This window comes from Leishmania mexicana, chromosome 20 (genome assembly GCF_000234665.1).
Source record: "Leishmania mexicana MHOM/GT/2001/U1103 complete genome, chromosome 20".
NCBI lineage: Eukaryota > Euglenozoa > Kinetoplastea > Trypanosomatida > Trypanosomatidae > Leishmania > Leishmania mexicana.
In genome coordinates this window covers 1,491,294-1,516,164 of record NC_018324.1, presented here as the reverse complement: position 1 = coordinate 1,516,164, position 24,871 = coordinate 1,491,294, and the positions used below count along the sequence as shown (strand labels likewise).

The 24,871-nt window shown below is 58.8% G+C and overlaps 7 protein-coding genes across 7 annotated transcripts; all 7 read right to left on the bottom strand.

Moving 5' to 3' along the window:
• Positions 1–1,797: 1,797 nt before the first annotated feature.
• On the bottom strand, positions 1,798–2,628 carry LMXM_36_4020 (golgi SNARE protein-like protein; the record flags this gene model as incomplete). Its single annotated transcript, XM_003874710.1, has 1 exon — positions 1,798–2,628. One exon carries the CDS (start codon positions 2,626–2,628, stop codon positions 1,798–1,800), a length of 831 nt encoding a protein of 276 aa, XP_003874759.1.
• An 896-nt stretch (positions 2,629–3,524) lies between these two features.
• On the bottom strand, positions 3,525–5,102 carry LMXM_36_4010 (conserved hypothetical protein; the record flags this gene model as incomplete). Its single annotated transcript, XM_003874709.1, has 1 exon — positions 3,525–5,102. The coding sequence occupies one exon, from the start codon at positions 5,100–5,102 to the stop codon at positions 3,525–3,527; it is 1,578 nt and encodes a 525-aa protein (XP_003874758.1).
• A 1,437-nt stretch (positions 5,103–6,539) lies between these two features.
• Positions 6,540–7,124, bottom strand: LMXM_36_4000 (conserved hypothetical protein; the record flags this gene model as incomplete). Its single annotated transcript, XM_003874708.1, has 1 exon — positions 6,540–7,124. One exon carries the CDS (start codon positions 7,122–7,124, stop codon positions 6,540–6,542), a length of 585 nt encoding a protein of 194 aa, XP_003874757.1.
• A 1,154-nt stretch (positions 7,125–8,278) lies between these two features.
• On the bottom strand, positions 8,279–10,498 carry LMXM_36_3991 (hypothetical protein; the record flags this gene model as incomplete). The annotated part of the gene is made up of 1 exon (XM_003874707.1): positions 8,279–10,498. The coding sequence occupies one exon, from the start codon at positions 10,496–10,498 to the stop codon at positions 8,279–8,281; it is 2,220 nt and encodes a 739-aa protein (XP_003874756.1).
• Positions 10,499–12,191: 1,693 nt separating this feature from the next.
• LMXM_36_3990 (hs1vu complex proteolytic subunit-like,hs1vu complex proteolytic subunit-like, threonine peptidase, Clan T(1), family T1B) lies at positions 12,192–12,872 on the bottom strand (the record flags this gene model as incomplete). The annotated part of the gene is made up of 1 exon (XM_003874706.1): positions 12,192–12,872. One exon carries the CDS (start codon positions 12,870–12,872, stop codon positions 12,192–12,194), a length of 681 nt encoding a protein of 226 aa, XP_003874755.1.
• Positions 12,873–15,150: 2,278 nt separating this feature from the next.
• On the bottom strand, positions 15,151–16,242 carry LMXM_36_3980 (conserved hypothetical protein; the record flags this gene model as incomplete). The annotated part of the gene is made up of 1 exon (XM_003874705.1): positions 15,151–16,242. One exon carries the CDS (start codon positions 16,240–16,242, stop codon positions 15,151–15,153), a length of 1,092 nt encoding a protein of 363 aa, XP_003874754.1.
• Positions 16,243–20,341: 4,099 nt separating this feature from the next.
• Positions 20,342–24,343, bottom strand: LMXM_36_3970 (conserved hypothetical protein; the record flags this gene model as incomplete). The annotated part of the gene is made up of 1 exon (XM_003874704.1): positions 20,342–24,343. One exon carries the CDS (start codon positions 24,341–24,343, stop codon positions 20,342–20,344), a length of 4,002 nt encoding a protein of 1,333 aa, XP_003874753.1.
• Between the last annotated feature and the right edge of the window lie 528 nt (positions 24,344–24,871).

Here is a 24,871-nt window from a genome sequence, read left to right as displayed (position 1 = left end):
GTTCAGAACTAGATAGCGGCGGGTTGGCGCGGCTTGCACGGCCACGCGCGTCAGTTGCAACTACCATGGGAACGGACCAGTCGCTGCCGCCAAAACTATGACTGGCTTGCATATCACTCTTGGCCTCCACCACACCCTCTGCTTGGTGTTGCCGCTGCAAGGCCAGACGCTCTGCGGCCCGCTGCCTCTGTCGCGCTGTTCCACTGTCATCAACTCCCTCGATAGAGCTCACCCGCGTGGTGGGTGTGCAGGCAAGAATAGGGGACACCGTTGTAATTGGCGCCGCGGAGGCGGGCGACGGTGGATGCGCCGTCTTGCGCTTTTCGTCCAACGGACGGTTCATCAGCGGTGGCCTTGGGATGCTTCTTTTTTCCCCACCGGGCACCTTCTTCTCTTTCTCTCAGTTTCGGCTTCGAGTCTATCGTCGATGTTACACGGTTCCTCTACGGCGTGGAGGTGGGAAGAGGACCATGTGCCTACCTTTCTGGATCTGTGCGTGTGTATGTGTGCGTGTGCCCCTGTGTATGGAAAAGCCTGATTTGCGTGTGAGAGCGAGGGGGTGTGGGGTGAGGTAGGAAGGGACAAGTATCTAGTAGATGTAGTTGGTTATACAAAGGGAGCAAGAGAACCGGATCACGGAAGACACAGCGGAAAAGAAGGTAGAAAAAAATATCCACACACATACACACGCGAAGGAGGAGTGAGGTCTAATAATGAAGTGATACAGGGTAGGGGGCGACCGAAGGTTGGGGGCAGGGGGAGGGGGAAAGGGCAGAGGGAAACGGAGAGACCACAGCAAACAATATTTGGGGGTTTGAGCAGACAACCGCAAAGGCTGCACTTTCGCAAGGAAAAAAAGCAAAAGGGCGTTGGGCAGGAACACAGGCGCGACGGGTGCTGCGGTATTGTGTGTGTGTGTGTGTGCGTCCGTGCGTACGAGTGCGCGTGTTTGTGCCTCCTTGGCGCAAGTGTACCCGAACCAGTACAAACAACGTCTCTCAACACTACAGAGGTGAACGGAGGTGGAAAGAAGCACGAACAGCAGCAAGGAGGGCTGAACGAAAAAAAAAGGAAGGTGGGAGGGGGAGGAGGGTGATAAGCAAAAGCCGGGGCTCAATCACGAATACTAAGGGTATGTGAGTGCGCCCACTCGAAACTTCTTCGTAGCGAAAGCAGACGCGGCCGTGCAGCGCGAAGAAAGCAGATGAGAACGAGGGGGAAAGGAGGGGTGGAGGCAGGAGGTTGGCATGGAGAAACACGAGCACATGGCTGCTACGGATACGCACACGTGATGCGGCCACTGACGATGAAGAAAGCCACACACACACACACACACACACACACACACATACAGACACACCAGAGCAGAGAAACACGCGCGGCAGAGTGTCGCCGCTGACACCAGACGTAAAGAAAGGAGAGAGAGAAGGCAAGGAGGTCGACCCTCTCACGCTCACAGAAGGCGTGCATCACCCCCACCCCTGCTGATATCGTGGGCATCTACTCCCTTTTCACTTGTTCCGGTCGATGGGCCGGCACGTGGAAGTGCCTCTATATCTTCTTTGTACCTGTGTCGAGATGCAGAAGCAAGGAAAGAGGAGGGGGAGAGGAGGGGAGATCGAACGGGGGCGTCCGACGTCAAAAAGAGCGTCGCCTTCCAGATCATAGCAAACCAAGAAGAAAAAAAAACGCAACAGGAATCGAGAGCGACACATCCCAAAATGTGCATGGAAGCCGGTCATGCCAACAAAAAAACGCCGATAGACACAGGCACGCGAATACGCGCACATAACGCCACTATAGGAAAAAGAAGAACATGAACATGAGAGACGAGATCACGGTACCCAGCACCACCACCTCGCGTCGCCGTCGCACGTCGATGCGGCGGACAAGGTTCTGCACAAATGGAATGTGCTCGGCAATGTGCAGCACCTTGTCACCTATTTGGTTGAAGCGGTCGCGCTGCATGCGCAGTCGATCTCGCGTGCCCTCCGCCTGCTCCAGCAGACCATTCACGCGGTTTAGCGTGTGCTGAATGGCCACCTGCTCGTCCATGAGGATGCGCACACCGCCTCTACCGTCATCGTCGACAGGGCCACCTCGCCGTCGCGCATCCCCCGGTAGCCGCGACGCAGCCAGTTCATAGCGACCCTTTCGCTGTCGGAACTCCGTCGCAAGACGACGACGCGCCTGCTGCTTCTCAGTCAATATTCCTCGGAAGCGCTCGGTGTGTCGCGCTGCCGCCGAGGTGGGGCCGAGTTCTCTGCACGCCTCCTCCATGCTCAGCACAATTTGCTCTAGCCGACGGAGAAACTCGTCGATGTCGCGGTCAGCCCCGCGGTACTGAGACTCCAAATCTTCGAACGACATCGTGGACGCTGGGGGCGGACTAGTGCCACTACAGTGCAGAAGACTGGAGCTCGAGCCAGGCACTGCTGGGGCTACCGAGCTCGAAGTGGCGACGCCCTTCATAGAGGACGAGGCGGCTGCGCTTTCAATAATCTTTTCTTCATCAAAAAGTGCCAACACCTCCAGCTTTCGAAGCTGCTGATCAATGAGCTGGTCTGTCTGCCGTGCCTCGTTGCGCAGCCGCTCCCACATGGCCACCTGTCTCACCTCTGGGTTCATCTTTCTGTGCTACTCCTCTTGAGAGCACGTAAAGAAAGCAGATGTACTTGTATGCAGCGGTATAAAGGAAGAGTGCGCGCTGGGCGCCTGTGCTTACATAGGTGATTGCTTCTGGCGAGCGTGTTCAAAGGACTGTGCCAACAGCCCGCTTCGCCCGCTCACACACACTGTGTGTGTGTGTGTGTGTGTGTGCCAGTCACTTTCCTCTCAAGGTACTACGTCCCCTCCGTCGCGCAATCTGGGGGGGAATCGCGAAAACTGACACAAGGGTGCAGGTGCATTGCACGCGGGCGAGTAGAGAATAGGAGGAGATGCGCGTGAGGGAGAGGCCCAAGGAGGCAAAAGGAGGAAAGAACAACCATAGACAACACCGAGGGGCGGCCACACTCGTCACGCCCCCTCATGCCACCACCAACAGGTACGGTGTTCGATACGCCTAACACGGCGCGTACGAAGAGAAGACATCATATACACATATAGGTATGTACGTGTGAGGCACGAGAAGGCAAGAGCAACCGTCACCCTATTTCTCCCTCGTCTTGAAGCAGGGAGCTTCATGAGGCGGGGGAGGGGCGCAGAGCGGCACAGGATAGCGTGCGTTTGTGTTGTTGAAGGGGCTGTGGCGAGAGGGTGTAGTCACTCGTTGCTGCCTCAAAGTGTCGCTGGGTCTCTTCAACTTTGTTTTGCTCCTTCCGCCCTCTGCCACGTGTCCATGCAACATTAGACAAGCATTTATGGTGGGATGCCGTAGCGAGTGCTACAGAGAGGTGCACGGCACCGCCTCTTCACTGCATTTATGGGCAGTCTACGCACAAGCCATACACGCGCATATACATGCACATACCCGGAGGTTCACGTACAGAATAGAGAAAACCGAGGCAGGGCAGCAGCTTGCATTACCGCGCGCATGTGGAGCGGATGGTTTCCTCGCAGAAGAGTCGCATGTACGATTTTACCTCGCATTCCTCCTCCAGTGCCGCCAGCCGGCAGCTGTCGAGGGCGGCGATCACCATCGCCATCTTCGCCGTGTCCGTCGCCGCGTCATAGGTCTTGACACGTTTGATGTCGCACGCCTCCTTGAACTGCGCCGCCAGCAGCTCTGCGGCATACGTGATACACAGCTCACCGAAGCTCGCGCTGTGGGACAGTTCTGTGAAGAAGCCTGCCATCTGTCTCTTCAGCAGATGATCACGGCGTATCGCCTCCTCTTGCAGTGCCTCCTCCTCAGCGGTGAGGCGACGGCCAAGCAACCCATCGATAATTTTGTCCTCGCTGCGGTCGCCACCGCGGCGGCGCACTGGGCGACCGTCGGGGCGTAGCAGTGTGTTAGACCCGTGAGGAAACTCAATGATGTCCTCCGAGGACGTCGCAGACTGATCTGGCTCGTCGAGCAGCTCCTCGTCCTCGTCCAGCTGCGCGCGGCCCTTGATTGTCTCCAGGTGCTTTGGCAGTGAAGTCCATGGGGAGGTGCTCGCCCTACTGCACGCGCGGGACATAGGCATCAGAGAGGGATGTGGCCGCCGCACCCACTCGGAGACGCATGCGCGCCCCTCCATCCCAAGAGCAATGTCACGCAGCAGGCTGCACAGGTCGACTGCGCGTACAATGCCACTGACGTTGAAGAGGTGCGCCGGCCGCGCCGCAATGGCGCTATCCACCGCAGCTGCAGCACACGCTACAATACGTGGCACCGCCACCTCGAGCACCGCGCGCACCGAGAACGCCTGCTCCACCTGACTCAGACTCTCCCCGTGCGCCGCCTCCAGCATCTCCTGCTGCTGCTGCGCCTGCGCAAACGCGGTGCGGCCGTCAAGCGGCGGCGGCACGGGCAGCTGCCGAATCTCCTCAGTCACCGCCTCCTCCTCCAGTTCCGCGTTCACAAACGGTGACGCCTGCTGACTCACCTGCTCAGCCATCTTCACCATCATCGACTCCATCATGATGCCCGTGAGGCCGGCGCGCCGCCCTCCCGTCCACCACGCCCTAAGAGTCGAGATGGGGCCGCTGCGACTCTTGGAGAGCGCCGCGCTCTCGCGGCGACTCAGCAGGAAGACAAGCACTCGAACCATGTTCTTAATCGAGAGTAGCGAAATAGTGAGGCTGTGCGTGTAGGTGGTGGCGGCAATGCTGATGAGAGTTAGCCGAAACACTCGTTGCCAGCCCCGCAGCTTCGCCTCCTTGTCCGTCTCTGAGCGCAGTTGCTGGCGCAGCTCGTTCAGCCCAGTGATTTTCTGGAGAAGCTGACGGGTGTGGCGCTGCTCAAGGCGCGTGGTGATGGTGCTGCGGTCGTAACCTTGCACCATGTGCCCCGTGATCGCAGCCTGCACGTCTGTCGGAATATCCTTCTGCCAGGCGTTGACCACGTAGTAGGCTCCCATGGCGGCAGTGAGCCACCGGCCGTAGGACCGGATCTGCGCATCCGAGAGCGAGATTTCAGCGATACGGCTCATCAGCTGGTTCGAAAGGTTGTCCATCTGCCTGCCCTTTCCTTGTTGTTGCTGCCTTGTTGGTCTAGCGTGTGTATGTGTGTGTATTTCGGCTCAAAGTCGATTTCTGTGTGTGCCAGACGTTACCGGCACTTTCGTCTGTATGCTTCGTTGTTGATCGTTCGCCTCTCTTGATACCTCTTCCGAACACCGTTGTCCCCCGTGAAGACGAGTGCAGGCCGAGGGGAAGGGAGTTGCTTCCTGAGGCCGCGAGAGAGGAGGTGGTGCCTGGGCGGCGCTGCTAATTGAAGTGAGAGGCGGAGGTGGTAGAAGAGAGAGGGGCCCGCCAACGGATTACTAGCAAGGGATCCCGCACGGCCAGGATGTATTTCTGGAGCGTGCGGCAACCCTTGCAGAAGACACGCAGAGAGACGCCTTTAATGTGTGCGAGTGAAGGGACCGAGTCCTCTGCCGGGTGTATGCAGGCGTCGCCGTGCTTAAGCAGGAGAGAGAAAGAGCAGAAAGCACAAGCGAAGTCGAGCAGAGAGAGAGAATAAGTGGGGATACGAATGCGTGTGTGGGCCGTACCACGTGACTGATAAAGAGAGACCAGCTGAACAATCTCCGATACGGCCGTTTTTTTTTGCTGCTGGATTGGCGCCGACGCGCTGTTGAGGGTTGAAAGGTGGAAAGATGAGAGGGGGATCGCAACGACGAGGTAGTCCTTCCAGTCCAGATGGGCGCTACCCTTCACGGGAATGCAGAGAAGAAGCCAGTCAGTTTTCAGTGATGCATAGGAGTAGCACCGGCGAGAACTTCTCGCTGATGATGCTGACTATCTCAAGCGCTCCGCACACCGACAGGAAAGACTTCCGCACTGCAGCACCAGTGTCCATGTGTGGAGGGGAGGGAAAAGGGAGGTGATTGTGTGACCCCGAGAGGCTTTTTATTTGATTCCCGCAGAAAAAGTGCAAACGTGCTAGTGAGAGCAGTCGAGCAGTACCTCTGCTCAATCCCGCACCCAGCGTATCATCTAAATGACAAGCGAAGAGGCGCATCTAGGCAGCGCAAGAGAGAGAAGAGGTTCATTTTGCCTATGGTGCACAACGCCCCCCGCCCTCCCCCTCCCCTCTTCAACATCGCGGAAGGGGAGAGGTTGGGGAGGGTAGGAGCTGGGAGGGAAGTAAAGAAGGGGGTGAGTCGATGAGAGAAGACGAGCAGCGCCGAATACAAATGCACGCCTGCTGAGAGGAGACGGACAGTCCCAGAGGAGGAAGAGGATCCGAAGCGGTGGTGTTCCCAAGATGCTTCGAACCCTCAGGCTCTGAACTGCGTCTCTTTGCTCATACTTCCCCTCCCCTCCCCACCTGCATGCCCTCCTTCGATCTGCACCGAGAAGTGCGGGGAGCGGGGAGGCGGAAGGGGGGGGGTAGGAGGCCGTGGTGTCACACCCGCCAATACACACGTACGCATACACAGACATGCTCACAACTTGTCGAGGCCCCGTGACTTAATGTCGAAGATCTGCATGCAGATGCCGCCATTCTTTACGTTGCTCGCTGGCTTGTCAGATTTGACGGGATGCTGGCGTATGACCGCCTCCTCCGCCACCTCGATGGACAAGATGCCCGTGGCTTCCTCAAGCCACACCCGGTGCACTCGCTGAACCTTCTCTCCGCGTACCACCGTGACGCCCTCGGCGGACGGATCGGCTAAGTGCATCGGGTATGTGGGCAAGGCAGCGTGGCGGCCGACCATTCCTGCGCCTTGCTCGGAGGTTGGGTCCACCTTCAGCAGAATCTCTTCCCCGTTTTCGATGTTCACTAGATACCGGTGCCACGGGCAGCGCAGACAGAGCAGATCCTCGATCTCAACGATGTCGCCCTCACCTAATGGGCCGGCGGCGTGGTAACAGGGACTATCGATGCACTTGAGCTCGCCTGGACTGCCCGGCTTCGATATCAGCAGCACCGTCACGTAGCGGTATGGGTCCTCGAGCAAGAAGTGGGCTCGGTTGCGTTGCCGCCGCAACCGCTCATACGACCAGCCTTCATATTGGTGTATAGGCATCTGGGACAGGGAGAAGATGCGAGAGTTCAGCAGGAATAGAGGAATAAAAAGCACACGCGCTATGCCCCTATATGTGCATGCTTATATGTTCACGTGCGGGTCAGTGTGCGTGCTTTTGCGCGATTGGATCTCTGTTCACCAGTCATGAGCGGTGCCACACTTGAGGGAAAGATACAACGGGAGGGCGGGGGAAAGGCTCAAAAAATCCTGCAACGCGCATTCCAGTGAAGTGGAGGGTGGGCAGCGGCAATAGACGTACGGGTTGGGGGTGAGGGGAAGATGGGACAATCGGAAAGGCAGCACCACAGAGGAGAGAGAGCACATGTGTACGTGTGGACGTGAGCGAGAGAGGGGAGAAGGAGCCCGCGACAGAAACACACACACTCACCATAGTTGGTGCACGGCAACCCATTCTCTTTTAACAGCACACGTGCAAGTGCTCACCTGATCACATCGTGAGAAGCCATCATACACACACAAAACGTTTTTGTTGGGGCTTCTGCTGTACTTTCTTGCGTTTCATCCCGTTGTCCAACTACCGTCGACAACGAGATCGTAAATCGCACACCCGCACTCGCTCCTCAAACGAAGCTGATCGTGAGATCGCTATACACGCAACGAAACGCCACGCAAACAACGAGGTCACAGTAACACTTTCAGCGTGCCCATTCTCTGCCAGAGAGCAAGACGTCAACTCCACTCATGCACCCCGGCCTGTCGCAGACCCCACTGCGTGGTGCGATGCAGCCGTAGACACGCGCGTTGCAGCAATGTGCCGACTCAGCCATCTGAGCGCGGCCCCTGCCTCCAACTCCACATGCACACACACACACGTACGTTTCGCCAGTCGCCGCCGGGTGGGATACGCTCGAGTCACGCTCACACTCTGCCTTAGCATATGGACGGCACAGTCCTGCCCACTGTCGCGGGCTGCTCCGACGCCGTTAGGTGCTTGACCCGGCCACCACAAGAGACGGTTTGGCATTGGCAGGGATATATGGCAGGGATAGGGAAGGGAGTAGGGGCTGCCTGGCTTCCTCCTCACACCGTGTGGGGGACTCTTGAGCGTCGAGATGCCACACTGAGGTGTAGCCCCATGATCATGGCGAGCTCAGGGACAGAAGAGAACAGATGAACAGCGCCACCACGTTCCTTCAAGAGCTAGTCAGCAGCCGAGGGTCGACAAAGATGGTAGAGAGCATCGTTGGCACGGTGCGCTGCGGGTAGCGTTGATACCGGAGCATGTTTTCGAGTGACGTGCTCGAGTAGCGAAAGAGTGCCTGTAGCTCAGGGATCCGAAAAGATGCAGCAGAGAGGTCGGTGCTGGCCATGCCCGCAAACGTGGCCAGTTCAAGCGACGTCATGAGCGGAAGCTGCTTTGGTAGCGCGGCCGAGTCGTTCTCCTCGCCGGAGTCGCACCACACTGCGTCGTCTCCAAAGACATCTGCCACCTGATACCCGCTCACAAAGGCGTCGGCAGAGAGAAACCTCCACAGCTTTAGCAGCAGACGCGCTGGCGACGCACCATACCGTGATCGCGCGATACGAGTAAGCCCCTCCGCACTGGGAAACCCGCCCTCGCGAAGCGCAGCAGAATCGGCGTTCACCGGTGGCGCCAAGGCAGCAGAGGCGGTCGCTATGCCACCCTCATGCGCTTCGCTTGCAGCCGCCATCGGTGTGCTCGCCGCGGTGCGAGAGGTTGGAGTAGTGGCAGTGGTGGCGGCGCCGGAGCTACGCGTGAGGCCCGCCTGCGTGTAGCCATCCACCTCGTCGTCCGCCTCCCTGTCCTCGTCGCACGCGTTGGCCATCGTGTCCCTGTGGGAAAAGGAGAACGCGGTCACGCCGATAGGGCACAGCGCGTTGTCCTTGTCCATGTCGCACAAGAACCACGACTTGCTCACGTCGTACTTCCTGCTATTCACGGCCCAGCTGGGTACATATGAAGGAATGGCTGTCGCTGCGCTTAGCCTGTTGACGCCACAAGCGGTGGAGGCCGTGCCGGCTGGGACTGGGGTAGGCGCTGCGAAAGACTCGCTGGTTGGGTGTGGCATGGAGAGCTGTGGGGAAGACAACGGCGACGCACAAGGCAACGAAGAGAGCTGTGTTGCAGTATGCGCAATGGCGGCCTCCTCGTAGCACGGTGGAGACAAGTTCTCCTCCACCTGCGCGTGTTGGCAAAGCTGTTCCATCTGGGCAAGGAAGCGGAGCACCAGGCAGTAGAGCGCCGTGGAGGCGACGCCGCCCCAGAACACTTCGTGGAGGCCCCACTGTTTCACGGCTGCCTTGGTGACGCGGACAAGGAACGCCGCGAGCGGGGAGTCCTGTAGCCATAGCCGCTGCCGCGCCACGATGCGGGCGACGCGTGCTGAGACGAAGGAGCTGCTGATGTCACACGACACGCAACCTCGAGTCGTGTCTCGCAGATGAATGCGCGGCACACGGCACTGATCATACACCTCCACCTCCAGCTCGGGAAACGTCGCAGAGTTCCGCAGCTGCTGGGCAAGGTGGTGGAGACGCTCGAGGTGCAGGGCGTGACGTTTCGTCGAGGTCGCCGACGCCGCGAGAGCGCGATCCCCACTCCTTACCTCCACCTCTATGGTCGCGACATCCACCTCCTCCTCGGCCGGGAAGGTGAGGGCAAGATCAATGTCGCTGCTTGGAAGAGAAAGTCCTAGAGCGTAGCTGCCGTAGAGCATCACCTGTGCTGTTCTCTCGGCTTCACTCCCGGTTTTACAGGGTCCCCACAACTCTGCCACGCACGCCTGCACGTAGCCGAGCAGCCGCTCCCGTGCCGCTTCCTCTTGGGAAGTCAACTGCAAATAATGAAAGAAGTCCAGGAGCTCGTTTGTGAGGCCGTCTTCGGAGAGCGGATACCCTGTCGCTGACACGGACCGACACCAGACCGGAAGACGCACACCAGGAAACGGAGGCGTTGGCGGCGGTCTGTGCAGCAACGCACCCACAAAAGACTCATACGCGCTACCCGCAGGGCAGTTGTTGCCCTTTCCCCACGAGTGCTTAGTCCACCGAACGCCGGCGTGGGGAGGTTGCGCACGATCCTCGTTGCCTGTGCCGTCACCTATTACGAGAGGCGGCGGAGTCGTGGAGGCGCTCTGCGACCTTGTCATCAACTTCCAAACGCCTGCGGCGTGCTGCTGTTGGTTATCGCACATGCCCGCGGTGAGGCCGTTGTGCATCTGGGGGGGTCGCCCTCGACCACCTCGCTGCGCCCGGACATGCGGGGCAGCGGTGCGAGAAGCAGCCTCGTCGCTCGTGTCAGTGCTTGTCGCCGTGACCGGACAAGACGGTGATGCGCCGACCTTGCTAGACGTCACCGTGGCAGCGACACAAGAGGAGTCGATTCGCCCCATCGCCGATGGTGCAGCAGGTGAGTGCAAAGGGGGTGATGGCGAGCGAGAGAAAATCAGCAGCGTATCCTTAAGTAGTGTCCGTCGAGAGATGCGCTGCCTCGTATGGTGTATGTGAGAGTAAATCTCTCGGTGCCACACATACAGACGCCAGTAAACTTGGTGTACCTACCTACCCTTCTTCCTCACACAAGCACTGCCACCGCCTAAGATGCAGACACAAAAGGGGAGAGAAGAGAGGGGAGGGAACGGCACCAACGTCTGAAACGTACGCCGAATCAGCGATGGGAAGCGAGCAGAACGTAACAGGGGTGGGTGGGCGGGGGTGGAGGCGACAGATGAGGAGCAGTCGTGTAAGTGTGTCTGTCTGTGTATTTTTATTCGTTGAGTTGGTTACTGTTACGTAGGTGTTAAGAACATGTGAAAGGAAGTTGTGTTTAGCGTCGAGGAAGAAAGTGCCAAGCTGGCAAAGCAAAACAAAACACAAAACAACAACAACACAGAGGCGTCAAGATCGACGCACCCACGTACACAACGCCTGCTGCAACAGCGAAAAATGCGAGACGTGTCGTCTTCCTTGTCCCCCTCCCGCCTCCTTATCGAGACACCGCCTGCTGTTGGTGGTGTGTTTTCCGTTGCCAGTTGCCGCAGGTGCCTCGCTTTCCTCCTCTTTGCATGTGCGTGTGTGTGTGTGTGTGTGTGTGTGTGTGTGTGTGTGTGTGTGTCTGTGTGTCTGTCTGTCTGCGCGCGCGTGCTGCTGACGCTGATAGGTACTCCCACCCCTTCCCTTCTCCACTTCCGTGTGCTCACTTCTCGACGATGTAGTTTACTCTTCGTTTCCGTTGTTGTTAACGTCAGTGTGTATTTGTGAGCTCCTCGCCCTGGAAGCCCGTGCGAAGAAGTGCGCGACAGGGAGGAACACCGGAAAGGCGGTTCGTGTATGCGCGTTTGTGATTTGCCACCTAAGCCATTTACGTGCCGGCGGGATCGCGGAAGCGGAGGGGGGAGGAGGAAAGCGGAGCAGCGAGAGAGAAATGAGAGGTGCAATCCGAAGTGTGAACAGCGGCAATGATGCGCTCGTTCGCGCGCTAGGCGACGAGGAAAATGATAAGAGCACAAGAGAGAGCAAACGTCCAATGCACTTGTGCGTGCGTGCGTGTGGGTAGGGGGGGGGCATAAGGGCGGCTGTGCAACAAGCTAAGCAGCCCGTCAACGTGGAGCCAATAGCAGCAACGGCGGTTGCCGGGAAGATCGTGCGACAGCCGCACATTTTGTGCACGCGACAGAATCCTGTGTGGTCACCGCCACTTCTTCTTGATTAGACGGCGCCGTTGCAGGCATCGCCTTCTGTCCCCCGGAAGTTGCTTTGCGTCCTCCACCCTCACCGCCGATCCGAGCAGACGGGGGTGCGAAACGGTGCTGGCGTAAGCAGTACTCAAAGCCGGCGGAGGGGGTGGGGTTATGTTATTCCTTACAACAACGACAGAATCACCGGCAGCGCCCAAACAGAAGAAAAACACAAAGAACAAGAAAAAGATGGTGCGCATAAAAATGCGATTTTCACGAAAGCGAGATACACGAGGAAGCGGAGGTCGTGCACTGGCTCGCGCTACAATACTGAAAAGCTGATGGTGCTGCAAAGAAGGGACGACGCTGCATGCCAACCGCGGAGATCAGCACATGCTTACACCTTCCCCTATTCCTTGGCCTGCGCCTCATTCTCTGCCTTCTCTGCCTTTTCCGCCTTCTCCGCCTTCTCCGCCTCCTCCTTCTTTACCGCTCCTTCCTCACGCGTCAAGATCTCCACATCCCAGTTGCTGTTGCTGAAGACATCGATGTCGGTCGCAATTCTCATCGCCTTGCGCGCGATGCGCTCTGCATCATAGCCGTCAACGTCAATAAGCGCACGAGCCGCCGCCTTGGCGTACGTGCCACCCGAGCCAATGGCGATGATGCCGTCGGCCTCAGGGGTGATTACGTTGCCCTGCCCGTCAATCTCCAACGTCTCCTCTTTGCTGCACACAATGAGGGACGCCTCGAGGCGGCGGAGGGCACGGTCCGTCCGCCAGTCCTTTGCCAGCTCCACCGCGGCGCGAGACAGCTGTTCCGGAAAGTCGTTCAGCTTGTTTTCCAGTTTTTCCATCAACGCAAAAGCATCCGCCGTGCTGCCGGCGAAGCCAATCACAACGTTGTCGTTGAGCTTGCGCAGCTTGCAGGCGCTACTCTTCGCCACAATACGCTCGCCCAAGGTCACCTGACGGTCCCCAATAAGGATTACTTTGTTGCCCTTTCGGACGGAAAGAATGGTGGTGTGACGCGCCTGCACAGCGGCCCCCGTCACGAAGGACGTGGAGCGGGTGGCAAGACGACGGAACATTCTCGGCTAAAGTATGTGTGTGTGTGTGTGGAGGGGGAATAGCGTGGAGTCAATTTGATTGCTGTCTGTGGGCGCTGCTTCGTGACCGGGTCTCTGTGCGCGCGCAACTCTCTCAAGCTGTGATCACTGCTTGAAGCTTGCATGTATGTGCGTGTGTGTGTTTACGCGAGAGAGGCGGAAGGCATGCATGTGCACAATGGGTCCAAGAGTGAAAAGGCCAGACACAGATGCACAGAGAGGCGGGGGAGAGAGATGCAGTTTGACCTGAAGAAGGCATTAGAGAGCAGCCCCCTGCGTGCTTAAGTGACGCGGTCAAGTGCTGCGCAAGCCACACTTGCTGTGTACGCTCCTGCCTGGGATCCTTTTCCTTTCGCTTAACGACGCCAATCAGGCGGGACCTCACCAGTGCTCATACACAGCCGCTCAAGCGCAACGAGCTCAACAGACTTCGAGATCGTCTGTCTCGTTCCCGCCGTTGGCGCTCACAAGCACGCGCAACAGGCTACAGGCTCGATGCACCATCGACGGCACCAGGGCGCCTTCAAATTTGAACAGCGGCGGGCACAAGCAGCAGCAAACACTTGCAATCCGCCCGTGCTGAACCATTCGTCCTCGATTGGGAGGGCACATCATCTTTTCCTGCATTTCTTCGCCCAAAAACCTTCCTGTTTTTTGGGGGAAAAAACGGCATGCATATTTTCTGAGATGGTCGCTCGTTCAGAGTGGAGCAGACAGCCGCAGACTCACACGCGCATCGACATGCGCTTCACAATGGATCACGCAGCGCGCACTTACTACACCAAGAACACTATGAACAAGATCGCTGTGATAGTAGGGAGGACGGAGGTTCAAGGGGGAGAGAAGAAGACCTGGCGCAGAATCTGCCCACCCGACACACCCAAACTTATGAAGCAAGACAAATCATGCAAGCTCCAACGGAGGCAACACCGCACCTCCTCACCGGCATCGCACGCACGCACACACAAACAACAAAAAAAACAGACACAGAATGTTACTACTTCATCACCATGAGTTCCATCAACCGCCTTCCTCACGCTTTCGGTGCGCGTTTCCTTTCGATCCTGACGATTTGCCTGCGTTGGCAATGAAACGACTGCGGTGAAATTCCAAGAAAAAGTTCGGCTGGGTCGCTGCTACACCGAAGAGCGATTCGTGGAGACTCGCAAAGAGAGAGAGCGCGAGCAGATGCATACACGCACACACACACACACAAACGCACAGCGTGAAAACCGTGGTAATGGGGATAGAAAAAGAGAAGAGGCGGCGAACGAGGCGAAAGGGAAAGCGGCATGGGGAGCACAGAGATACAAGAGAGACAAAGAGGGAGTGTGTCGGTCGCGTCTGCTGCCTAATCTTTTGTTTTTCTTTTTGGCTGCCTTCGTTTCCCATCCGCGTTCATACCTGGCTGTCGTCCCCTCCCTCCCCCTCTCTCTCCCACCCTCACCTCTGCCTATCGCTTACCTTCTTGCTTACTCTGCTCAAAACGACAAGGAAAAAAAAACATGAAAAATATATTGCGAGCAAGGTGCGCCGAAGAGAGGTGTAAGGTGCTCACAAGGGGGAGAGGGGTGGTGCTGAATGGGCGGGTGGAGGAGCGCAGAGGAAGAAGGCAGCCACGTTTAAGGCTCTCGATCGTTGGTGATGTTCAGTTATTTTTTTTCTGCTCGTTTACTTTCTCTCTCTGTGTGTATGCGTTCTGCTGTGCTTGGTGGTAGTGTCTTCCCGTTTCCTGTGGACGTTTTTGGCTGAATATTGTTGGCCCGTCTCTCTCTGGTCGACCCCTCGTGGCAATGGCCAAGACAACTGAGACAGGTAAAAAACGAGGTGCCGTATTATACGAGCGCATCCACCGCCGCCCCTCCCTTCTCCTCCTCCTCCCCCTCTACATACGCAGGCACACAGCAGGAAAAGTCACGCTCCCTCTCTCTGTCCTGGCAGCGACCTACCGTCGCCGCCTTCGAGCCGTCCCCCTTTCCTCTAGCCGGCGCTATACGAGAGGCATGAGAGAAGGGGAATGGAGACAGCGGAGAGAAGCCGGCCAAACCAACCAAAAACGACGAGAGAAACGTGCAGCAAGCACGTCCGTGGACCAGCACAAGCAGTGCAGGCAGGTGCACCCACACAACATTGTCCTGTCATTCCCTCCCTGTTGTGTCTCCGCGCGACAACGGATACAAATAAATAAACGCCGACGTCGTCGCCCACGTCACACACACACACACGCATGCACAACGCCTCACCAGCACTTGGTTTGACACTACAGGCGCTCGTCTGTTAGTGGAATCGTGTACCGGGAGAACATCGGGTGCTCATCTAGAAAGGTGTAGAGCTGCTCCCAGAACTGCGAGGCAAGTGCGATGTGCACCTGGTCCTTCAGCAGGTTACGCGTCAAGGCAAGACTCTGCACATTCCACTCACGGCACTGCGGGGGCACCTTGTCCTCCTCGAAGTACGCTAAGAAGGCTCGAATGCGCGAAAAGAGGCGGCTCGGGTCACGTGACTGCGGCTGCTCGTGTGGGTACCAGCCTTTCAGCTGCCACAGCTTGCCCTCTACGATGCAACCACACACATGCGACCAATCGTCCACCTCGTCCTGGTCGTCGACGACGCGAAACTGGCGAAAAGCGACGTGGTACTTGTGTGGGTCGTGAAAGCTGCCAGGCTTCACTATCACCGAACGCGGCTTGGAGTCGCGAATGTTAACGACGCCGGTCTCGCGATCAACGTACAAGGTAGCGGGATCGACGTAGGCACCGTGCTCCAAGAACTGCTTGATATTCATGAGCTGCAGAGGAGCCGTGGCAGCGGAGGGAACCAGGATGATCGGCATGAAGTCTGGCTTTCGCTGCACCGCCGTTCTGGGTGACATCGCCTCTTGACCTAGAAAGCCGCCATAAAGCGGGGCTGCGCCGCGGGGCTGCGCCGGCGCCTCCTGCCGCCGTCTGCGAGAACTGTGGCGACCATTCATCGCCGATCCATCGGCCTCTAGTCCGGCCTCATCGCGCCGCTTCAGTGGCAGTGGCTGAAACGTCGTCTCCGTGACCTCCCGCTCACCGCGGAAGGTTTGGTAGAAGCTCGGTTTTGCGTGGCACGCCTCCTCTAACGTCATTTGTGGAAGGAAAAGCGACGGGGCGGCCTCGGCAAATCCTCTGTCGAGCTCGCGGAGCTGCGTAAAGAAGTCCGCCTGGCCTCCGGCCAGAGAGAGAGGGGGCAGGTAGGAGTCAGCCGTGTACTCCGCCGCGGATTGGAGCGGCTCCGTACTCGTCATGGCGGCTGTCGCCTCGATTGCGTCGAACCAGGCCGTGCGCACGGCAGTCTCGCTCGCCGCGGCGGACGATGTCGTCGCCATTATGCACCAACTTGAAACGTGACTTGGGACGTGCTTACGTATCCCCCTGGGCACTGCCTGATGACTCGAGGCCACGCAAATGGGAGCACTCACGCACGGGAAGACAAAAAAAAACAGCACCTACCAGAATGATTGAATTACGTCTATGAAATAGAACGAAGCGACGGAGAAAGAGAAGAGAGAGGCGCGCGAGCGGGGAGAAGGGCAGCGGTCGGTTTGCCACCGCGTCCGTGAAATGGGTTACGCGAATCCAGGGAACAGCTGCAGGACGAGCGGCCGCTGCAGCCACTGCAGTCGAAGTGTCGAGCTGCTGTTCAAGGGAATGCAGCACGCTCTGATTTGTAAAAAGGGGTGCAGCTCCTCTTCAACTCGTTCTGCACGCGCACACTCAGAAGGGCGCGAGGTCTTGATCAAGCACGGCACCAGGATAAGCGCCACACAGAGCTTGGGATCAGCCCAAACGCCTCGGCTCGCCGGTGACTCTAGGCAACGCTTATGAAATCGAGAACGTCTATCCTGCCCTGTGATGTGCCGTGTGGTCTCCTGTTCGTATTACTTTTTTTTCCGTTTCTTACGCGTTTCCTTTCTGTTGTTGTTGTTGGCCCGGACTGTCGGCCCTTACAACAGAGCGGGTATGTGTATGCGCGCCGAGGTGTAGGAGGAGGGAGGAGGGAGAATGGGGCGGTGCGCGTGGGTGGAAAACAGGCGTGGAAGCAGAAAAGGAAGAGAGGAGGTAGAGGCGAAAAGGGCGCCCTTTGCGTTCACACCGATCAAGCACTCCAGACATGTCCTCCCCCTTCCTCCTTGCAGCGTGAGGGGAGGTCCACAGCAAAGCAGTGCTGAATCACGAAATTGGACGAAAGAGGGAGAGGGGGAGGGGCAGTAGGCAACAGCCAGGGAACCCTCGCTGCCGTGGGCCTGCGAGCCCCAACCACACTTGGTGGGGAAGGACATGAGACAAGTATTGCTTTTTGTATCTTCAGCGTCACATCACAGTGACCCCTGGTGACCCCGTCTAGTTTCTTTGCGCCGACTTCGTAGGAAGTGAAACGGGGCGAGAGGAAGTAGAATGAGGGAATGCGGCGAAGCAGACAGGCGCGAGGGCAGACGCGCGCATCTGATAGGCAGCAAAACGAAGCTCCGCCGTGCTCTCCATTCTCTGCTTGGTTTGTAACCATCATCGCGCCGCATCGCTGGATGCGCAGCTAACCCGTCACCACAGAGAAGTCGTGCATGAGCGAGCGAGAAGGAGAAGCGGCGCATCAGTCAATGTATAGGAGGAGGGGCGTAAGAGAAAGGCCGTAAACGACGCAGATAGCCGAGGAGAAAGAGGATGCGAAGGGGGCTCAAGGCGAGAGAGGGGGAGGGGATGGCGCACACGTCATCTAATATTGTCTTCCTTCATAACCCCCTCCTCCCCCAACCTACGTGTAATGGGATGTGGGTGTGCTCGCTGATTCTGTGAATAGTCAAAGTCGTGCAATGCGCCTCTGTACGCACGTATTTCAAAAAAAAACGTAGGCCGTGCGATAGCTTGCAGTTCGCAAGCTGGTGGTGAAAACCATACGGACGCACCGCGAAGAGCACTCTGAACTACGCGGGTGCCGTGCATCGGAAGAATCGGAGAGGCGGAGGGGAGGCACAAAACGAGCTGAAGCGATTCACTTCACACGAACCGAAAAAAGATCAAGAAGCCCAGGCCAAGCGCTGCGACGAGCACAAGCGCCATTACGATGATGCGGCTCTGCTGCCTTCGCTTTGCAGCCTCAGCAACGCGCAAGGTGCGACGCACCTCACGCGCGCGTCGTCGCTCAATGTCCTCCAGTACGCTGTAGTAACCAGGTTTGCTGCCGGCGACGGGATAGGGTTTGATGCGCTCTCGTAGTTTACCGATCTTTGCAGCCTGTGCAGCACCGCCACTACTGCCTGGCGCCATCACTGTGTTGGAGGGTGTGTACGACGCGGCCACAGGTCGCGCGCCAGGCAAAGGGTGCGCCGGCACCTGCAACTGTGCCAGCTCTTCCTCCGCATCACTACTCTTTTTCACCATTCTATTCGTCTGCGTCCTATCGTTCTACGGCGTCTCTGTGTCTGGCGGTGATGGTAGGGAAACTTATTAGCGGCACACGGAAAAGCGCAAACGACGCCCTTAGCAGGACAACAAAAAAGAATATGTTTCTCTATCAGAGAGTGAGCCCGTAGTCGATATCTGCCTTGATCGTGTTTTCTGTTGCTGCTGCTGTCGCCGCCGCTGTGTTTGTGTGTGTGTGTGTGTGTGTATGTGTGCCCAATCATCCACGCTAGGTGGGGATCAGAGATGAGGTAACAGCAAGAAAAAAAATACGGGGCGAAACCCACCGACGACATGCGTGGAAAAGTATCGGAAGAACGAGCGAGTGAGAGAGAGCAGAAAGAGAAGCACGCAACGAGAGATCACGTGACGGACTGGTGGTGGCGGAAGGCCGTCGGTGCCGATGGCTCAGACGGCGAGGAGGAAGGGGGCGTGGAAACACGAAGAGAGGTGATGGGCATCACGTCGCAGCGACAGAGCGAGTCGGGTGCGGTCGTTGCCATGCGCGTCATCGCGTCCTATCATGTTAAGCGCGCCCCTACCGCGTGTGTCCAGTATTGGCTTTCCCGTGGCACGATGGATCGTGGCCCCAGGCATCTCTTTTCATCTTGTAGACGCTACGGTCCTCGATGGTCTTTTTCACACCTTTGCTGATGCGAACAGTTGCATACGTTAGCATTTTGCTGCATGTGGGTGTAGGAAGGGGGTGTGAACAGCGAGTGGAGACTAGAGTGCGGACGGGGCAGTATACTTGTGAGAAACGTGAAAGAGTCACCGACGCATCACTGATGCGTGCATCGTGTAGTTCCAGGCAAAACACTTTTGTAGTACATCCAAAGGCGCTGAGAGCGCACGCGTGCGTACGAAGGGAGGAAAGCGAGGGGCGGAGGGTGGAGTGTGTGTGGGTGGGGGGGGGGGGGCAACAAGCGGCAGGGAGGTGAGTGCAAGCCAAGTGCGCCCAGAAAGAGGAGCACAAACGAACAGACGCGGTACATCGGCTGGGCATGGGAAAGCCAGCGAATAAAGAGAAAAAAAGGAAGGAGAGAAGCAGAAGTGGTGGGCTCGTGATGAACAACGTGAAGAACTCGGAGAGGAAAGGGGAAACCACGCAGCACACACGCAACGAACACCAAAAAGAAAGACGGTTTGACGACGCCGTAAACTCGCTGAGCTTGGAAACAGGGGAAGAGAAAGATGCAGGGGACCTGGCAGGCGCACGCGACGTCGCACAGCTGGAGGCGTTACTTTGGAAGCGGTATCTGCGTCTCATCCCAAACCCCGACCACCGCGGCTGATTGGCGCGAAGAACGAGCGGGCTCAGCGAGTTTGAGGGATGTTACGGCGCTGTCATGGGGTCTAAAGGATACCCCAAGACAGGTGCCGGTGTCGGGAGAGTCGAAGGTCGCGGGGTCTGCAGGTTGGAGCTTCGCTGCGTGATGAAGTCGATACCCGTGGCGGCCAAGCAGTTGCTTGGACGTAGCGAGGAAAAGGCATTGGGCAGAAACGATGCGCACCGCAGCGACAACGTGTTCCCGCTTGCCAGATGACTTGCCTTCTCGGTGGATAGGGCCGTCGCTGGTGTTTAATGACTCGCACGCGAAGACACCGGCGACACAACGCTGCTTGAGATTGGTGTGAAGAACGTGGAGGGGGCCAGCTATACCGGGGGGGGGGCAGTCGCAGCGGCTTCGACGGCGGAAGTGTGGAGGCGTGAGCATGGGCTTCCGAAAATGCAGCGTTGCCGTGCACGAGTGCACCCGGATGTTCCTCTGGGATGTATTCCGAAGGCTACTGCGTCGTCTCATACGACCATACAGACGATGGGGGCCCGGAGATCTGCAATGCTGCATGCCCGGCGCCTTGTTCGCTCGCAAGCACCTCAATGGAGGCATGGGCTCGAACCCTGTAGGCGGTGCCCGCTGTGGTGCCGGCGTTCACCGTCCTGGTTGGACGAAAGGCGTGGCCATCCGTTGACGTCATTTGTGCGCTGTGCTCGGTCGATCCCGTCGCGCACTCCTCCCCACCGTGTCAATCCCCCTGCGAAGGAAATAGAGCCGCGCTGGGAATCACTGACGGGTGTACCTCCTCAGACGGCGGCGGCACCATCGGCTCGGATGCCTCACTGCTGATCGGAGGAACGGCGAAGCTACTCGGCTCACATGATTGAGCTCCTTGCGCAGGGAAATTTATCGGCGAGCTGAAGCTATTCCGTGCAGAGTTCGTTTGGTAGGCCCCGCGGCGGCGCAGTTCCTCGCCGAGGTTGATGGAAGTGACAGCTGTGGCCGACGGCTGCGCTGCAGTCGCGGTTGCGCCGTGCATGTAGTGCGGTCTAGGTCTCGAGAAAACGGGCACCCCAGGCTCTGCCGCTCTCTGCGCCGTGTGAGTCGTCGGCGGAAACGGCGGTGGTTGGGGCCACTGCGGTGGCGCAGCAGGTACCAGTCGCGCAGCGATCCGGCCACCACTCCGTGGGCTTGCCATGCCTGCAGCGCCGTCGCCGCCTTTGCTCGCTGCAGCCACGAAGGGAGCGCAGCCTGAAGAAACTGGAGGCAGTCGAGCGGTCGGAGGGGGGGTCGAGCCCCTAGCGCGCTCCACTGGGCTCTGCCGTGACACACTCGAGCTCTTCCACTCCTCAGATTCCTCCTCCTCCTCCGGCGTCAGCACTGCAGCCCGTCGCGCGGCGTCCTCAGACTCGTCAAGCACATGAAAGCGCACCACCAGCGACGTCACAATGCGCGCCAGTCCACTCCACTGCTGCCGAGCCACTGTGTCATCCAGGGTGTTGAGCAGGAACGAGTAGAGAGGGGCCGCAGAGGCGTAACTCGCGGTGCTGGAGTTGTCCATGGAGACTCCCACTACCACTGGCGCAGCCTCGGGACGTGCAACGGCGATGGGGCGGAGCGTGTCGAATGCATGGCTGCGACCCGGCAGGGAGCGCAGTAGCCGTAGCTGATCCCCTGTGAGAGCGACGGTACTCTTGGAGAGGTCGCCATAAATGGCGCTCGCAGTGTCCGCGGCAGCGGCGGCGTCGTTGTCCCTCGAGCCACCCTTACCCTCTTCGTCGTGACCAAGCGCAGACGCGGGCGTGGTCTCTGCTGGCCGGGCGTGCCCATCCTCTGCGCCGTCCTTGAGAAACTCGCTGTGTTGCAGACCCTTAGTGCGACGCTGCTGCGCCTCTGCATCCTGGGCCTCGAAAAGCCGGTGGAGCAGTCCGTTGATCCACCGATCCTCGTCGTCGTCGTCCTCGTCCTCGTCCTCGTCCTCGGTGCCGTTCGCACCTGCCCCTCCCTTGAGTGATTGCACCTGTGCAGGCACCATGCCGAGAAACGCCTCGATGTCGGACAAGGAGTCCTCCGCTGCAGCCATGAGATCCCTTCCCGCCAATGTCCGGCTACTGTCACTGCCGGTGCTGTCATGCGTTGCTTTGAAGCGGGCTCGCAGCAAAGCCTCCAAGGTCATCACCGTGGTGACGACGCCCGCGCCCTCCACGTCCTCGGCGGCGGCGGAAGCAGAAGCCATGGAGGCCTTCGCGGCGGCGCGCCCCGAGAACGATGCCGCCGGCGAAGCATCAGATCGCTTCTTTGGCAACAACGTGTTCGGTGCTACCACTGAAGTGCCCCGAGGTGCCGCGGTCGAGCCAGCTGGCGGCGCGGCGCGCCGCCTCGGGAAGCTGATGTGAGCCAGCTTCGTGATCTCCGCCTCGTGCCTGCATCGCAGCGTCGCTGTGCACTTCATCGGCAGCCGCCCCGGCGGGACTCCCATGTCACCGAGAGGTGACATCCACATAATCTGGATGTGTCCCACGAGGAGCGAGGCCAGCAGCCAGGTGAAGGTGGTGTGTTGCTCTCGCTTCTGCCGTTTCGACCCCTCCATGTGTGACACCGGTCCACCAAAAACGCCTTCGGGTGTGAACCAGAGCGGCGAGGTGGGGCAGTGAACTAGCAGTGGCGGGTAGAGGCCACCGCACGACTGGGCCGCGAAGAGATGGGTCAGCTCCTGGTAGCAGTCGGCCACTCTAGCGCCGTCGGGCGTGCCCCACCCTTCCGCCTTTTCAATCAGCCCAGCCATCGCGTAGCATCGGCGCAGTTCCCGCACGAGGCACATGAGTGTGTAGATGCTGAACTCGCACGTCGAGCCGTCTTTGCCTGCTGCCACTGCACCGGCTGTCGTGCCGAAGCGCCGTGCTGCGGCCTTCCTTGACGGCGACTGCTTCTTCGAAACCAATATGCCGCGTGGATGGGAGCTGCAGCCCTGCGTGAAGGCCTCGACGGTGACCCATGTGGATGCCTGCGGCGATGCCTCCATGATCGCATTCACCCACGTCAGCAGCAGCTGCTCCACCCGCCGCCGCGCCTGCTGTATCATCGAGTATGGGATCTGCAACGGCACTCGCTGATCTCGACTGCGCTTCAGTATCGTGGCAGCCAATTCCTCTTCGGTGCTTAGCAGGGTACGAGCAAGCGTCCAGATGGGCCGTGGCACCGCCGGGCAGGGCTTTGCGGGACGAAACGTCTTCGCTACGCGTTCCCACCGCATCGCCCACTTGCCAGCCTGCGACGTCTTCAATCGTTCCATCTGAAGCATCAGCTGCAGCGCCTCGATCTCCACGGCGTGACTTTCCAGCACCTGGGCGTGCAGTGTGTCTCGCTCAAAGGTCTCCTGCACGTGCTGGCGACGCTCGCTGGCCAGTTGGTCTTGTAGCCCGTGCAACGCGGTGGAGTGCTTGCGCGCAGCGCAGTCGCGATCCGCCGCGATGTTCAGCAGGCGCCGCTGCACCGCCTCGACCTTGGAGCGAAGAGTGAAGCGGCGCCAACGCAGGAAAATAGTCTCCTCAACATGGCGATGGTTGCGCTTCACCAAGTAGCGCTCCAGGGCACCGCGATTCGCGCGGCGCTGCTGAGTGTAGGTGCGCCACACAGTGAAGACCGCCTGTAGCTCTGCCTGGTGTGCGCGCCGCTGGAAGAGGTGAACGGCTTTCTGACGACGTGCCACGGCGTTCTGAAGATTAAGAACGCGTTGGCACACGGACGCCTTCTCCAGGTGCTCTAACGTCACCTCTTCTGTCCATAGTCGAAGCGACGCAAAGTCGTGGCGGGTGGTGTATGCGTTGGTGCGAGGCGGAAACGACGTCGTGGGATCGGCGTGGGTCGCAGTGCCCGACACGAGAGAGGAGTCAGACGCAAGCGTTTTGTGCAGAATGGCGTTCGCCACAGCAGCATCCCCGAGGCTGCCGCTACGTTGCGCACGACTCCGTTCGTGCCCCATCGCAATGGACTGAGAGCTAAAGATGGCGTCGAAGATCGGTTGACGCAGCTTCTCCCGCCACAGCTCCGACACCGCTGCATCGGCGCAGAGCACTTGGTTGAGCAGGTAGCACGCGACAGCAGTCATGAGTCTGTGCGGTTTCGCCTCGCGCGCAGCCAGCGAGCCTCCAGCGCCTGCGATCGCCCTAGCCTGGGCCTCTTCGCGAATTCGGCGAGGCCCATACGCGGTGAGAAAAGTCTCATCATGCGCCACCGAGGCCCAGTGAATCGCTGACTTGAAGCCGCTCGACTCGTATGCCTCCGGGAACCCCAGCGTGCATGGCAGAGACGCGGCAGGCGAGGCGCTCTCATCGGCAGCCACAGTGCTGCTCGATTTCAGCCGTAGCGATGATCGAAGAGCCGCGTCAGTACGGGTGGTAGGATCGGGCACACACCGGTCATTCGGCGCTGCTGCTGCATAGGCCCTGGCACGCTCTGAAGCATTCGTGAAGTCTTCTATGGAGGAGGACGTGACGAAGGGCGGCATCACTACTCCGGGCGTGCCGGAGAGCAGCGCTGTGAACTGCGCCTGCAGCCGCGATTCACGGGAGCGCTCCTCACGAGCGGCGGCGGCGTGACTTCTCTGCACCATGAGCGCGCAGGTGGCAGTCGACTGAGCGAGGCGATGCTTTAGGTGGGCTTCCTCCTTCGCGCATCGATTCAAGACCGGTGCATCATTGGACAGCAGCATCACGTGCCGCGCCTGGGTGATGCGCTCCTGCGACGTCATACGCGCACCAAAGCAAATCTAGGCAAGAAGCAAAGACACTCTTTGGGTGCGCAACCTGCGTCGTCGAGGAGAGGCAGAGGCGGGCGCAGGCAGAAGAGCGTGAGAACGCGCAAGCGCTCTTCTCTTCACGTGCTGTGCTGCGATGATAAGAGAAGCGCAGGACGTGAGGTCGGAGAGGAAGAACAAAGCTACCGGCGTGGCGCGACCCCAGTCGAGGAGGATGTGCACGAGTGTGTGTGTGTGTGTGTGCGTGTATGTGTGTGCGGGTGGAGGTTGAGTGATGGGGAGCAGATGCGCACAGCAAGGAGAATAAAAGTGCAAGTGGCAGGAGCGGAAGCAGCGAGAGGAGCGCCAACGGTGATGGGGGCCAGTGTGAAGAGTGAGCCTGAAAGCTAGTCGAAAAACAGCAACGACCATCTTCCGTCTTTTGTATTTGGTGGGCTTTATACTTTCCGTGTGCAGCGCCAATGCAGTGTCGCAGCCACCTCTGATGCGTCTACTGATTCAGCTTCGTTTTTTTATTCTGCG